The 14,822-nt window shown below is 53.5% G+C and overlaps 1 protein-coding gene across 3 annotated transcripts; it reads left to right on the forward strand.

Moving 5' to 3' along the window:
* Positions 1-571: 571 nt before the first annotated feature.
* RSPH9 (radial spoke head component 9) lies at positions 572-14,570 on the forward strand. 3 transcript variants are annotated; one of them, XM_007193795.2, is made up of 5 exons: positions 572-848; positions 4,258-4,423; positions 6,876-7,005; positions 7,483-7,629; positions 14,237-14,570. In XM_007193795.2, the coding sequence occupies exons 1-5, from the start codon at positions 622-624 to the stop codon at positions 14,395-14,397; spliced, it is 831 nt and encodes a 276-aa protein (XP_007193857.2). In that variant the 5' UTR covers positions 572-621; the 3' UTR covers positions 14,398-14,570. The 3 variants fall into 3 exon arrangements, with proteins under 3 accessions (XP_007193857.2, XP_057411439.1, XP_057411440.1); XM_057555456.1 differs by having other exon boundaries at positions 4,258-4,384; XM_057555457.1 differs by having other exon boundaries at positions 13,400-14,329.
* The last annotated feature ends 252 nt before the right edge of the window (positions 14,571-14,822 follow it).

Raw genomic sequence — 14,822 nt, forward strand, 5'->3', positions numbered from 1 at the left:
GTCCTAACCAACCACTGGGCCGCTGGGGAACTTCCCCGCCCCCGCCCCTCCTCATCACCTTGCCTAGGTCTTTGTAAGACCTGGCTTTGTGGGGGATTAATTGCCTTGGTATCCTAGAGCCAAGAGGATCTCAAATTCTTTTCTTCATAGATAATTCTGAGGCCAAGAAAGGACACGACTGGAATGAAATAATATAGCTAGTGTCGCTGTTGCATTTTTCTTCCCAAACCCCCACTGCATATACAGTGAGGACTCAGTAAATGTCGGCCGTGTGTAAGGGCTTAGGAAAGCAAAAATATCCCCAGAACTTGGCTTATTTGGACCTCCAACCTATCAACTGTATCCTACCTATTTGGGGGGAAAATCACGCCGTTGCCCTGACAACAACACCTCCCAACACCTACTCGGGAAAGGAAGCGGGAGGGAGCTAGTGTACCCCCAGGCTTTTCGGAAGGGCTCCATGGGAAGAAGGGCTGGCAGGAGGCCCCAGAAGGTTGGGCTGCAGGAGGTCGCGTGCGTGAAATCCCGCTTCCGGTCGGATGGAAGGGCGGAGCTTTGGGTCTCAGTGGACACCGGCTTCTCCTAGCAACCTGGAAGGCGTTGAGCAGAGCCGCTGGAGCAATGGACGAAGAGAGCCTCCTATTGTCTCTGGAGCTGGCGTCCGGTAGTGGGCAGGGCCTCAGCCCGGACCGTCGGGCCTCACTGCTCACTTCCCTTATGCTGGTTAAACGCGACTACCGCTTCGATCGGGTCCTTTTCTGGGGCCGCATCCTCAGCCTCGTCGCCGATTACTACATCGCGCAGGGCCTGAGCGAGGACCAGCTCTCACCGCGCAAGACCCTGTACAGGTGGAGGCGGCGCCCGGGCTGGCTGAGGCCACCGGGGGATACTGAGGAGCCAGGGGCTATCGAGGGCCGGGAAGGGGTGGGTGCGAGGTAGGATCGAAAGGGGCGAGGTCCAGGAAGCGAGTGGGCGAGGTCCTCCCTGGGAGGACACGTGGGGAGGGGCGCCAGAGAAAGAGACTGGTGGGTTTATAATGGAAGCGTGGCAAGAACGGAGGCAGGGCAAGATGAAAGTTTCTGGAGAATGAAGACCCAGAGTAGACGTCAGGTGGTGGACCTGCTTTTTCAAAAAGTTCAGCTTGGAGAAGGGTCAGAAGCCTTGAGGAGTGGTGGGGAGCTGTTTGGAAGTGGGTCCTGAAGCATTTTCGGTGGAGGTGTTGGCTCACAGGAGGCCCTCTAGGAATTAGTGAACAAATGTGGAATGGGAGAGAAGGGCTTTAGAACTGAAGAAATTTCCCTGGACAGTGCCATACAGGACCATCCAACCTCTTTTTGACTACCCCCGACGATGGGGAGCTCATCATCTTACAAGCATTCCATTGAGGCTGCAGGAAGTTCGAGACTTCATTTATCTATCCATGCATCAATCCAACATTGATTGGATGTATCCTGTGCTAGACTTGGGGTTAAAAAGATGGCTAAGACTCACCCCTATCTCCAAGTTATTCACATCCTAGGAAGGGAGACCAATGGGTAACGCAGCAATTACAGCAAAGTGTCTTAAAACTGGGACAGAGGTGTACACAAAGGGGTGCCAGGGTGAGACATTCTCCTAGAGAGTAATTAGATAAGATTACTGAGATCTGAGAGATGATCTGGAGTTCTCCAGGAAAGTGTGGGGGACAGGCATGAGAGTTAGAGGGAACAACTGCAAGCTTATTGGCTTGAGCTGGCTTTGGGTGTTTTGGGAGAATAGTGGGCAGGCAAACATGGCAGTGGCAGCCTAGGGTGTTATGTTGAACTGGATGGAGAGGCCAAGGGGTTTGAACTTTGTCCACAGGCTATGGGGAGCCACTGAGGGCCTTTAATCAAGAAGAGCCTGCTCAGACCTGAGTGGGTAGAATGGTCTGGAAGTGGGTGAGCATTTGGAAGTCTGTTGCAGTGTCCAGATGAAGGGGGACTGAAAGGAGGAGGTAGCTGAGGGAATAGAGGGGAGGGATTGGAAAGATTTAAGTGGTAGAAGTGGCAGGACTTGTGACTAAATGGGGAAAGGTGAAGAAGAGGTCAAGGTTGACCCTTCCTTCCAGCTTAGGCAGCTGGGTAAGTGCTGGTGCCCCCCACTGGGAGAGAATTCAGGAGGTACTAGGGAAGGCCTAGTGAATTTGGTGTGAGGTGCCTATGGGGCAGGGTGGTAAGGAGGCATATTAAAGTACAGATCTGGAGTCCAGAAGAAAAATTTGGACTGAAGATAGAGATTTGAGACTCACTCTATTCCAATCAGTTTTTCTTTCTTTGGCACCTAGTATATGCTAGGCATTGATCTAGGCATGGGGAATTCACTGCGAAAAGAGACAAAGTCCTTGTCTTCATGGAGTTTACATTTTAGTGTGTATGTGGGGGAGGGGAGACAGACAATAAATAAACATACACTTAGCATTGGTGCTAAAGGAGACAGAGAATACAGGATGGGGTACTATTATAAATAGTAACATTTGAGAAGAGACCTGAAGCAACTGAGAGAGTAAGCTGTGTGTTTATCTCAGGGAAAAACATTCCAGGCAAGTGCAAAGGCCCTGAGGCAGGTGTGTGCTTAGTGTAGTGTGGAACCCTGAAGAGGCTAGTGTGGCTAGAGAGGAGTGAGTGAGGGGGACCATTGCATGAGGTCAGAGAGGGGCCGAGACAATTGTGCAGGGCCCTGTGGGGCACTGTAAGGACTTGGCTCAATGGGAAGTCACTGGAAGGTTCTGCACAGAGACACGATCTGGCTTAGGTTTTAACAGCTGGGTGGGGACTAGACTGAAAGGGGAACAGATATGGACATGGGGAGACCGGTTAGGAAGCTACTGCAATATCTGGGCAAGAGTAGATGGTGGCTTGGACAAGGGTGGAAGCAGTGGAGGTGGTGAGAGGTGGCTGGATTCTGGATGTCAACTAGAGAGTAGCTGGGGTTCTAGGGGTCAGGTAGGTGAGACTGTGGAGAGAAAAGAGCAGTGAGAATAGACCCTTGGAAGTACTTAAGGCACTGGAGGAGGGAGAAGGGAGATGTAAAAGGAAATAGAAATGGAGATGCGTTTGTTGGGTTTTAGGTCCCAAGGATGACCTTCTTCGGAGCAGTTTCTTGGGGTGCCAGGGGCAGAATCATGGTGCAGTGGTCAAAGAGTGAAAGTGAGGGAGAGCAAGGGCTGCCACAGAGCAAATTGTTCTCGATTATGGTTCAGAGTTGGGGAAGAAGAGGGCGGGACAGGAAAGGGGCATTTTCTAGAGGCGCATGGATTTGAGGGCTGTTGTTTTATAAAGCTGGGGCGTTTTCATGTTGTGAAGGAGCCAGTGGAGAGTGAAGGGAGGAAACGTGAGCAGAGAGCAGGCTGGGGACGCAGGCCCTACGTGGATGAGGGAGGAGTGGGAGGATATTCCCTCCTGGCAGGATGTGAGAAAGAAGGGAAGACCTCAGAGGAGGAGAGCTTCTTGAGCCTGGGCTGGGCTTTCCTGAGAAGTGGGTGGAGATAGCCATGCTGTCAGCTCAGCAGGCAGGCTGAGCATGAATTTGGGGCCCACAGGAGCAGAGGCACCTGCAACTGAGGAAAGTTCAGCTTCCAGAAACTCATCCGGGACCTCACAGTCCAGATAGCTATCTAGGAAGAAGCTCTTGGAATCTTGGCATACTGAAGCTTTTATTTATTTATTTATTTTTTTTTAAACGTTACTCTTGTTTTTTTTTTTTTTTTTTAAGGATTTTCTTATTTATTTATTTATTTATTTATTTATTTTTGGCTGTGTTGGGTCTTCGGTTCGTGCGAGGGCTTTCTCCAGTTGCGGCAAGCGGGGGCCACTCTTCATCGCGGTGCGGGGACCGCTCTTCATCGCGGTGCGCGGGCCTTTCTCTATCGCGGCCCCTCCCGTCGCGGGGCACAGGCTCCAGACGCGCAGGCTCAGCAATTGTGGCTCACGGGCCCAGCTGCTCCGTGGCATGTGGGATCTTCCCAGACCAGGGCTCGAACCCGTGTCCCCTGCATTAGCAGGCAGATTCTCAACCACTGCGCCACCAGGGAAGCCCCCATACTGAAGCTTTTAAAAGATAAAGCTGAATTTCATCACATGTGGGGTGGGGTGCACCACAGGCACTTAGCGCTTCTTAGGGGAAAGATGTGACTCCCAACAGCTCTTCTTCGGCCTCACCTCTCTTGAGAAGGGGCGGGGGCAGGAAGCTGGAGTCAGAGGGGAGTTAGAATCGGGGTGATGGTGATGTTGTTGGCAGCCTGAACTGCATGGAGTGGAGCCTCCTGCCCCCTGCCACGGAGGAGATGGAGATGCAGACGTCTGTGGTGAAGGGCCGCTTCATGGGGGACCCCTCACATGAGTACGAACACACCGAGCTGCAGAAGGTGAATGAGGGCGAAAAGGTCTTTGAAGAAGAAGTAGTGGTGAGTGAAGACAAGAGGAGGAGGAGGGCCCGAATGAAAGGGACCTGGGCCATCCAAACCCCAGCCCAATGCACACTGCGGCAGAAACAACGTTTATCATCGCTGCCACTGGTGCCAGCTGGGCCTGGGTTGCTGGGTGTGTTAGGCCCTGTGCCACTGTGCCAGTCCCATTGCTTCATCCTCACAGCTCTGGGAAGTTGGTACCTTACTTTCCAGGTGGTAGAGAGGAGAAAACGGAAACATAGAGAGGTTAAGTGACTTGCCCAGGGTAACACCACTCCTGAGTGATGACAGGGTGGCAAAGTGGCTGGGCAGCTCTTGGGGGAGCCATGCTATGGGGCTGGGGCTGGGAAGAAGGGGTGTGTGCTTTGCTCTGGGGCAAGGGGGTGTGCGCAGGTGCTTATATTTTTGTATAAATTTGTATTTTACTAGATAATACATTCACTTGGTTCACAATTCACAAAAAGGAATATAGTAAAGTTTCCCTCCTACCCTATCCACCAGTCACTCAGGTCGTCTTTCCGGGGGTCATTAATATAACTGTGTTGCGTGTGTGTGTGTGTCCAAGTCTTGCCACTCAAAGTGCAGTCTGTATCAGAAGCATCATCATGCCCTGGGAGTTAGAAACGCAGACTCTTGGGCTGGCATCAGGGTCTGAATTTTAACATGTTCCTAGGGGATTTATTTTTAATTTTTATTATTTTTTTAATAAGTTTATTTATTTTTGGCCGCGTTGGGTCTTCGTTAATGCGCGCGGGCTTTCTCTAGTTGCAGCAAATGGGGGCTTCTCATTGCGGTGGCTTCTCTTGCTGCAGAGCACGGGCACTAGGCATGCAGGCTCAGTAGTCGTGGCTCGCGGGCTCTAGCGCACAGGATCAGTAGTTGTGGCGCACGGGCTTAGTTGCTCCTCGGCATGTGGGATCTTCCTGGACCAGGGCTCGAACCTGTGTCCCCTGCATTGGCAGGAGGATTCTTAACTACTGTGCCGCCAGGGAAATCCCTCCAAGGGGATTTAAATATGCATTAAAGTTTGAGAAGCTCTGCTTCCAGAGACATTTTATGCAAGTACAAACCTCAGCCAATACCTCACCCCGACATATTCTCTTTTTATCTTAAAAAACAAAACAAAACAAGTGGCAGCATGTTATGCACACAGTTCTGCACCTTGCTTTTTTCTCCTAACAATATATTTTGGAGATTTTTCTACATCAGTGCCTGAAGAACCTCCCCATTCTTTTTACCATTGTGTGAACGTACCATATTAAACCGGTGTCTCATTCATGGAAATGTCGGTTTCCAAGTTTTCGCTCTGACAAGCGATGCCACAGTGAATAAGCTTGTGCATGCATCGTTTCCCATGCGTGCACTCGATTTGAAGGATCAACTCCTAGAAATGGGGTTGTGCAGTCAAAAATTAACCAGCCCAAGTTCTGAAACTAGAGAAACCTGGGATTCAAAACCCAGCCTCTGCACTGGAACCCAGGTGATGCCGAAACTCTGGGTCTAGGTCTATGATGCTTCAGCTGCAACCCCGTGCCCGCCTGACAAACTTAACCTCCCCTCAGTTTTATTTTCTGTAGAATTGGGATCATTATGTTTACTTTGCAGGCTTGTGCAGATTAAATGAGGTGACATATTTAAAGCCCCTGGCCTAGACACTTATTATTAGTTTCGATCTCCTCCTTTGTAATCAATTCTAGTCAGCAGCCCATGGGTAACAGGTGGTTGAGTGACTTTGGGGGCTCCCAGTGACACGTTTTCCCTGTCAAGTGCTGCTTTTTCCCAGACATCTCTATGAAGTCCTTTTGTTCAGGGTTGCCCTTGATATTGATTATAACCAAATTTCATCTGCGTAAAAATTGTATGGGGTGATGCTTGAGAAATAATGTTAAGTCAAAGGGCAGGATATGAAACTATATAAACTGTAACTCTAATTTTCCTTTGAATATAGGCATAGAAAAAAAGAATAGAAGGAAGTATACCAATATGTTATCAGCGATTACCTTTAGAAGGTGGGATTATGAGTGGTTTTCATTTTCTTAGGTATATTATAAAATATTTCTCTATTACCCAGATAGTCTACAGTGAGCATGATAGCTTTTATATTTTAAAAAGGCAAAATAAGCAACATTAAAATATGATGATAGAATGGTTTGTTTCTGGAAAGGTACATTAAAAACCATTAACGGTGTCTGCCCCCCAGTGAGGGCAATTTGGGGGCCAGGGATGAAGTGAGAGAGACTGCTTTTCTTTTTAAGTTTTAAATATTGCACTCATCACCAATTTAAGAAAGGAAGGGAGGGCGGGAAAGCGAGGACTCACCATCATGATTTTCCATGGACCTGGCATCTACACTGTGGTGACCCAGATCAGATGGTCATGCTGAGGCCCTTGCACCAGGGGTGACTGGGCACAGCGCCCTGGCAGGATGGCTTGTCTCCTGTCTCCTCAGGTCCAGATCAAGGAAGAGACCCGCTTGGTGTCCATCATTGACCAGATCGACAAGGCTGTGGCTGTCATCCCCCGAGGTGCCCTCTTTAAGACCCCTTTTGGACCCATCCGTGTCAATCGGACCTTTGAAGGTGAATTCTCAGGCATCTCTTAGGGCCAGAAGGCATCTCTTCCTGAGTATAGCTGGACACATGCCTGGGAGTCCAGGGGAGACTGCCCACTTTCTCAGAGAAAGAATAGCTGTGGTCACATCACTTGGGAGGATGTGCCCAATGACCTGGTATCTGTGCTTGGCATGGGTACCCAGTCACTGGACCCTGACTCTTTTATGCCTGAGGGTGGGGGAGCATCTGGCCACCTGGGTCTGGGGCTTTGTGTGGTGCTGGGCTCCCCGCCTTTTCCTACCCTCCTCCTCCATGGTCTGTCCTCATTGCAGGATCTGAGCCAAGTTCGGCTGAGAGAACACTGCTCCCTTTTCGCCCTTCAGTCCCCCGTCTGTAGCTGACTGAGTCCTCTGCAAGCCCCTCCACGTGGTCCCCAATCATAGAGGAAGGGGGCTGTGGGGTTTGGGGATGACCTTCACTTCCTACCTGCCGCCCCTTTTGTAGGACTGTCCTCGTCTGAAGCCAAGAAGCTCAGTTCCTACTTCCACTTCAGGGAGCCTGTTGAGCTGAAGAACAAGACCTTGCTTGAGAAGGCTGACCTGGACCCCTCCCTGGACTTCATGGACTCCTTGGAGCATGACATCCCCAAAGGTAACAGCCTGTTACTTGGAGGACATTGGATTTGCCCCCAGGTCAGAGCAGTGGGCCGTGCCACCTGCCATTCTCCTCTAAGAGTGGGACCGAGGGCCTGGGTGGGAACTGGGGGTTCACTGTGGGGCCTTGAGGGTGGGGCTTCCCCAGGGCCCAATACAGGGCTCAGCTCCTAGTAAACAGTTGGTAAGTGTTTGCGGACAAAAGGATTGTCTTCCATGTGCTTCCACAGACAGGAAGTCTCTCAGTGTTTCTTTTGATTTTCATACCAATCTTGAATGGAGGCAAATTGGGAATCTCCCCCCACCCAAAACATCTCTGAAAACACCCCTGAAAATACTAGCCATCCATACATCTCAGTGGTTAGTTTCAGGGTTAGATCCAGTGCTTGGCACACAGCTGGTGCTCAGTGAGTGGGTGCTGACCGACCTGCTGAGGCCACCTGCTAAGGAAATGAGTTCCATACATTTGCCTCCTGTTATGTGGTTGTACTTTTTAATCATAAAACATACTTCAGAGGCCTCCTTTTTTAAAAATATTTATTTATTTATTTGGCTGTGTTGGGTCTTCATTGCTGCGTGTGGTCTTTCTCTAGTTGCAGTGAGCGGGGGCTACTCTCCGTTGCGGTGCGTGGGCTTGTCATTGCGGTGGCTTCTCTTGTTGCGGAGCACAGGCTCTAGGTGCGTGGGCTTCAGTGGTTGTGGCTCGTGGGCTCTAGAGTGCAGGCTCAGTAGTTGTGGTGCACGAGTTTAGTTGCTCCCTGGCATGTGGGATCTTCCCGGACCAGGGATCGAACCCTTGTCCCCTGCATTGGTAGATGGATTCTTAACCACTGTGCCACCAGGGAGGTCTCCAGAGGCCTTCTTGTGCTTCAGGTCCCACCTGGCCCAGGCACACAGCCAGCAGTTGGTGGAGTCACAGAGACCCCATTTCCTTCCTGGGGTCCACCAGTAGAGACGAGCATGTCCTTGGAAGATGCTCTTGCTTGGATGCTGCAGCCCAGGACAGGTGCCAGGCTCCGGCATTCGGGGGCCAGACCCAAGGCACTGACTCAGCACCCCTGCTTCTTTCCCTCCCCATGCTTGGTGTTCTGAGAACTGGAGGGAATCTGTTGTTGATGATGGCAAAGATAATGATACTAGTAACTACTCATAAAAGCAATGACACTGCTTATTGTGTGCCAGACATTGTACTGTCCTTCCCATGCCTTATCTCATTTTAATCTTCACAGCTGACCTATGAGGTAGATACTATTATTATCCCCATTTTACAGATGAAGAAACAGAGGCTCAGAGAGTTAAACCCAAGGACATAGTGTTAGAGCGTTAGACTCCAAGGCTCTGGCCTTAACTGTGGTGTCAAGTAGATGGTGTTTCATTTTAAGTGGACATTGGGAATGGCAGGACAATAGTCACCCCCACCACTAAGGGGAAACGCTTCTGAGGAGCAATGAGCAACCCCGTCGGGCTGGAACTCAGGGTAGGGGTGGGACGGCAGTAGTCGTTAAAGGAAAGGGCTCTGGAACCAGAAAGCCTGCGTTGGAATCCTGAATCTGCCTCATACTAGCTGGGTGACCTCAGGCAAGTCCCTCAATTTCCTTGTGCCTCAATTTGTAAAAGGGGAATAATACTTCCTACCTCATTGGGTTGTTATGAGAATTAAATGAGTTAAGACATATACAAAACATTTATAATAGTGCTTAACACATTAAGGACTCAAGTAAAAATTAATAATTATTACTGATCTTGTTGTCGGTAGCAAAAAGGCCTTAGAGGTGGGTCGGGCAGGCCTAGGGGGGCCTAGGAGGCCAAGGGGTAGGAGGCGTAGACCAAGGCAGTAGGAGCTGCTGGTGGCTCGTGAGCAGGTCTGTGATAACAAGGCAGTGGTGCATGGATGGATGGAAAGGGGCAAGCCAGGGATCTGGAGGCTGTTTCACGGCTACTGCAGTGGCCCAGGGGCTGGGCTGTGGGTCCCAGGTGGGTAAGGACTGCCAGCAAAGAGTGGCTACTCTGGCCTCCACCACATGGGGGCTCCAGAGTCAACCCTCCTTGAGCATAGAAAAGGGGGTCCTGGACCTCTGGGGGAGATGAAGAAGGTTTATTGGGGATGGGCATTTCTCAACCACCAGACATACTTCCCAGACTCCCATTACCTCCTCCAATTCTTAGCTCCCTGCCTGGCAAGGCCGGAGGGGGCTGCACATCCCTGGTTGATAAAGGGAGCCAGGAACACTGTGGTGGTGGGACCTGGCGCCATGGGCTGAATGGTGGATGGAGAAAAGTCCTCTTAGAGCCCTAATCTGGGGGCAGCAGCCCCTCCTCCCTGATTCAGTGTGTGGCTGCAAAGCTCTGTCCGGTGCTGACTTCTCAGCCTTCTCACACGCAGCAGGATGCTCCAGGGCCAGCGGATGAGGCACTCCCTCCATAGCGCTGGGTGACCGGGGGTGCTAACACAAGAGCGCCTCCTCCCCCTTGAGCCTAGTCTTCTTGCCCTAATGGTGGGCCTTAGGGCTGAAGCGTGATTCGACACCCAGTCCACCCCCGCACGTTGCTTTGTCCGTAGTCCTGGAGCCTTAGGGGCTGAGGGCTCCTGACATCTCCTGCGTGTGTGGGCCTGAGGGGAGGGATGCTCCTGGCCTGACCTTGGGAAACTCCACAGCTTCCGGGCCTCCAGCTCCCTTCCTCCCAGAGCCAACACCAGAAAGCCTCCAGGAAGTCGGGCCCAGCTTTTTCTCATGATGTCTTGATGGGAGCCATGGTGTGGGGGTGAAAGTGTGGATGGTCGGGGGAGAGCAGACACTCTGACTTTGCTCCCAGACTCCCTTCCTTATCTGCCAGTGAAAGAGCAAAAGGAGCTGCTGGGAGGCTGCCCCATCAGGCAGACAGCAGCCAGAATGGCTGGGCTGCTAAGTGAGGCCAAAATCCCGAGGAAGAGTTCCCTGGGACACCAGCACTGGCCGGAGGGGTGGAATTTGGGAGCCGTTTTCTGCCCAGGTAGGATCAGTTTCCTTTCTGGGTCTGAGGCAATTGTTCAGGGGAACTTCATGTCATCTGTGAGCAGGTATGGCTTAGATTGGCCCTGCCTGGGGCCACTAATGCCCTCCTGAACTGTGCCTTGGGGTCTGCCGAGTTTTGTGGGAGTAGGGCTTTGGGAGCGGAACCATCCTCCTGGTGGACACAGGGCAACAGCTAAGAGTTCTCTGAGCTTGGGCTCTCGCCAGGTGAGACATGAAACACCAGGTCAGGACACCAGATTTCTAGGCAGTACTCTTGCCATTCAATGCTCCTTAATCTTCCACTCTATCAGCAAATAATAGCCACTGAGCAGCTACTATGTACCAGGCACCAGAGACACCACTGGGAACAGGACACCGTCTTTGCCTCACAGAGGTTTGGGAAGATCAAATGAAACAGAAAAGTAAAATAGAAGGTGCCTCACAAGTGAAATCATAGGTGTCCTGGGAAGCAGAGCGAGCCGGGTAGAGGGCAGAGCGCCTCTCCTTGCTCCACTCTGGGCCGGAGCTGACAGATCTCAGGAACTGCTCAGCACAGGGCCGCTGAGGCCCCAGCACAATGCCCAGTTCAGGCAGCAGAGGGCAGCAAGGGGCCTGCTTCCCCGGAAAGCAGCAGGGGACCAGGGGGACAGCATCGAAGAGGGGTGGGGAACACGGTGTCCGGGATCAGCCTTCTCTTGGGGGGTGTGCAGGTGGCACCTCCCTTCCAGCCCTGTGGAAGCCTGGGTGACAGGTGCTCTGTCTTCTGGACGAGGGGGCCTGGCCTTGCTCATCAATAAGACTGGGAACTCTTCCGCCTGGTTCCCCACCCCGCCCCCACCCACTTCCCAGGCGCTGTGGCGCTGGTGTGGTGGGAGTGGCTGCTCTGAGAAGGGGCCCATGGCCATTTCTGTGTGTGTGACAAGTTGTGTGGTGCTGGTCTGAGGACCGGTTTAAGCCATCTGCTGTCCCTGGACAGCCCTGAACCCCAGCCTGGTCCACTCTACTCCTCAAACTTAATCTCAGAGCTTTGCTGCCTTCCTTCCTGGCGGGCAGGAGAATATAACCATGATGAGCCTACCCCAGCCTGAGGTTTCCACACTGGCAAGGCGGGTGAGGCCCTGGAACTTCCTGCTGATGCAGGAGGGCCCATTCCTGATTTACCAGCTTACATCCCTCCCACCACACCCTCGAAGAGCGCTTGTGGAGAAGAGTGGTTGCCAGGGGACCGGAGGGGAGGTCTGGGGAGACCTGGGAGAGACCAGGGGCTGAGAACGGAAACACCATGGCTGCAGGAGGCTGCTTTCCCCAGAGCCCCACAGGTGGTGGCTGGCTAGGCCCAGCCTTTCCAGCAGTTGCAGTGAGAAAAGTGGGTGAAGGTGACAGCAAGCGCCTGGCTTCCCAGGTAGACGCTACGTGACTCCTGGCACGTTGAGAGTGTGTTTCCTGGGCGACAAGCTGCGCCAGGGACAAGGAAAGGACAGGAGTGTGACAGGAATGCAAGGGAGGGAGGAGGTAGTGTCATTGGCTGGCCGGCCACTTCACACGCCGCTCCTGTCCTCGGCCAGCACCCTGGGCCTGCTCGGCACCGGCCCCCAACCTGGTGGCAGCACTGTATTTCTCTAGCATCCCCGTCAGTTTCTCCTTGCTCTTGGGTGGGGTGGGGAGAGCCCCTGCTGATGAGCCTGGGCCCCCCGGTGGCCAAACCCTAGGTGGGCAGGCTGGTGCCAGGGGAGGCCAGGACCCAGCCCTTGCCCAGGGTGTGCCAAGGCGCCAGCGACAGGGAACTGCTGATAGTGGTCTGGGCCGGGGGACTCCAGGATTCCAGTTCTCCAGGGCAGCATCTGGCTGCAAGCTGCCCTCCCCAGGTGGGCAGAGCCTGACCTTTTTCAGTTCAAGGGGGCTGTGTGGCCGTGGGCTCCAAGGGCGGGGAGGGACACACCAGATGATGCTCTGGGAACTGGCAGGGGGGGCTAACAGGGGCTATCTTCTGGGGGGCCTGTGCTTCTGGCCAGACGCTGAATGCAGTGCACTGGGAACACTTTGTTCTGTCACACCCCCTCTCCTGTTACCCCTAGGCCATCTGTTTTCTGGAATGAGTGACTGGGAAAGCAACAGGCTAAGGCCTCTAGAACTCTGCGGGCAGGTCTATGAGGTGGAGATATGCAGAGGAAAGCTGCGAGCTAGGAGAAATACTCTCCACTTCTCTGACCAGGAAAGATACTGTCCCCATCCCAACCTAGGCAGTGCCCTACCCAGAGCTCTGGGAACCCAGGAACACCCTTCTTTCTTCTTAATGCTGTCTGGCCAGCACTGAGTGGGCCTGGGGGAGTGGGGTCAAGCCCACACTGTGCCTTCTGCTTCATCATCTCATGTATGGGTGGTGGCACTTGGTGCAGGCTACTGCACAGTGCTGAGGTGGCCTCTCCCTAAGCAGCCCAAGGCCAGCTGACCTACACACACCCCAAAAACTCTGGCTTTGACCTGGGCAGGTGCTGGCACCCTGAGTAGGGCTGAGCTGCCATCAGAGCCAGGGGTGCCTGGTGGTCAGGTCGCTTGGATTCAGGGTGGCCCCTGGAGGGTGGGACCTGAGCTCCGAGGCTGCTGGGTGTGGAGTGACCATGGTGGGCTGTGGCTGGAGGAGGCCTGGGGGCAGAGGGGCAGTAGAAGCTAGGCAGCCAGGCTGGCCTGGAAGCTGATGAAGGCCTAGGCGCAGTTCTCAGCGCATCACTGGCTGGTCCAGCACCAAAACCTTCAAAGCATTTGCCTTTCTGGCAGGGCCTGGAGCAGAGCTGCGGCTGGGCCGGGAGAGGCCTCAGTGCGCAGGGGAATAGAAGTTCCAGATCTGCATCCAGAGGCGATTTTCCCAGGCTCCTTCCTCCCACACAGCGGCTCCCTCCCTCGGTTCTGGAGCTGGATCAGGCCCTTCCCGCCAAGTCCTCACGGCTGCACAGCTCAGCCCCAGGCTGGGCTGCTCCCGTCTGGGGAGCAAAAACCAGGGCAGAACCCAGGACAGACAAAGGCTTATTAGTTGCAGCTCAAGTACCCTCCCGCCAAGGATGGCTCCCAGTCTACCGGCTGCCAGAAAGGGCTACTGAGCTGGGAGGCCTGAAACGGCCCCACTTCTATGTGAGCCTGGTCAGGTCTCATCCATCTCAGAGCAGAGGCTTCTAGCCTGGGGAAGAGAGAGCAAGTGGCAAACAGTGGTGAAGCGCACCAGGACTGAAGGCCACCAGTGAGCACCCCTAGCGCAGGGTGAGAGGGAGCCTGGAGCCTCCCCTAGCCCAGCCCCAGCTCCCCTCTGCCTGTGCACTGCGGATTCAGCTTCCTCCCCCACGCAACCTTTCACTAGACTTGCTGACAAGAACAAAACGGACTGCTTTGAGTTTTACCTCTTTTCATTTCCTTTGCCCTCCCTCTGGAAGTGGTTTTAATGAGCAGTGAAACGGCTCAAAGGCAATCAGGAGGAGTAAAGTGCCGGGATAATTAAACTGTCTTCCCTTTTCCCACTGGACCTTAATGCTCGGGCCTGGCTGCCCCGAGCCTGGGGCCTCTGCATACCCGGCAGGGCTCTGCCTCCACAGTGCCCAGGCCTTGCCTCCTGCTCCTCCTCAGGGTCCTGGAGCATCCAGATGGAGAGAGGCAATACCCTGGTGGTGCTGCGCAGCCTGCTCTGGCCAGGCCTCACCTTCTACCACGCTCCTCGCACCAAGAACTATGGCTACATCTACGTGGGCACTGGCGAGAAGAACATCGACCTGCCGTTCATGCTGTAGGAGGGCCGCCTGGGGAGTCTGGAGAGTCTAAACAGTATTTTCATAACGTCCAATGAATTTGGTCTGTTTGTTCTGTGCTGCTGCCTCCCCTCATCTCCACCTCCATGTGGCGTCCAGGCTGAGGAGAGGCCCAGCTCAAATAGAGCAAGTGGCAGAGGGTTGGAATGTGCTAACGAGAGAGAATGGTGGGAGGAAATGGCGGGGGGAGAAGGTGACAGCCAGGAGCCCTCTGAGGAGGGCAGCTTCTTGGACTCAGATGAGAGCTGCACATGGGCCGGGCAGCCTAACTTACCTCCTCCTTGCAGCCCCCATGGCCGAAAAGCTAACAGCTGTCAATAGAGAGGAAGGGAACCTGTTTGGCCCGTGAACTCCCCTGTTGCATTCACGTGGCCCATCACAAGAGATCAGTGACTCAATGCTCAGTA

The sequence above is a fragment of the Balaenoptera acutorostrata genome, chromosome 10 (assembly GCF_949987535.1).
Source record: "Balaenoptera acutorostrata chromosome 10, mBalAcu1.1, whole genome shotgun sequence".
Classification (NCBI taxonomy): domain Eukaryota; kingdom Metazoa; phylum Chordata; class Mammalia; order Artiodactyla; family Balaenopteridae; genus Balaenoptera; species Balaenoptera acutorostrata.

Coding starts and splice junctions, on each gene's coding strand:
- RSPH9 (XM_007193795.2), top strand. CDS start 622: ATGGACGAAGAGAGCCTCCTATTGTCTCTGGAGCTGGCGTCCGGTAGT. Junction 4,424..6,875: donor TCTTTGAAGAAGAAGTAGTG/GTGAGTGAAGAC, acceptor CTGTCTCCTCAG/GTCCAGATCAAGGAAGAGAC. Junction 7,006..7,482: donor TGTCAATCGGACCTTTGAAG/GTGAATTCTCAG, acceptor CCCCTTTTGTAG/GACTGTCCTCGTCTGAAGCC.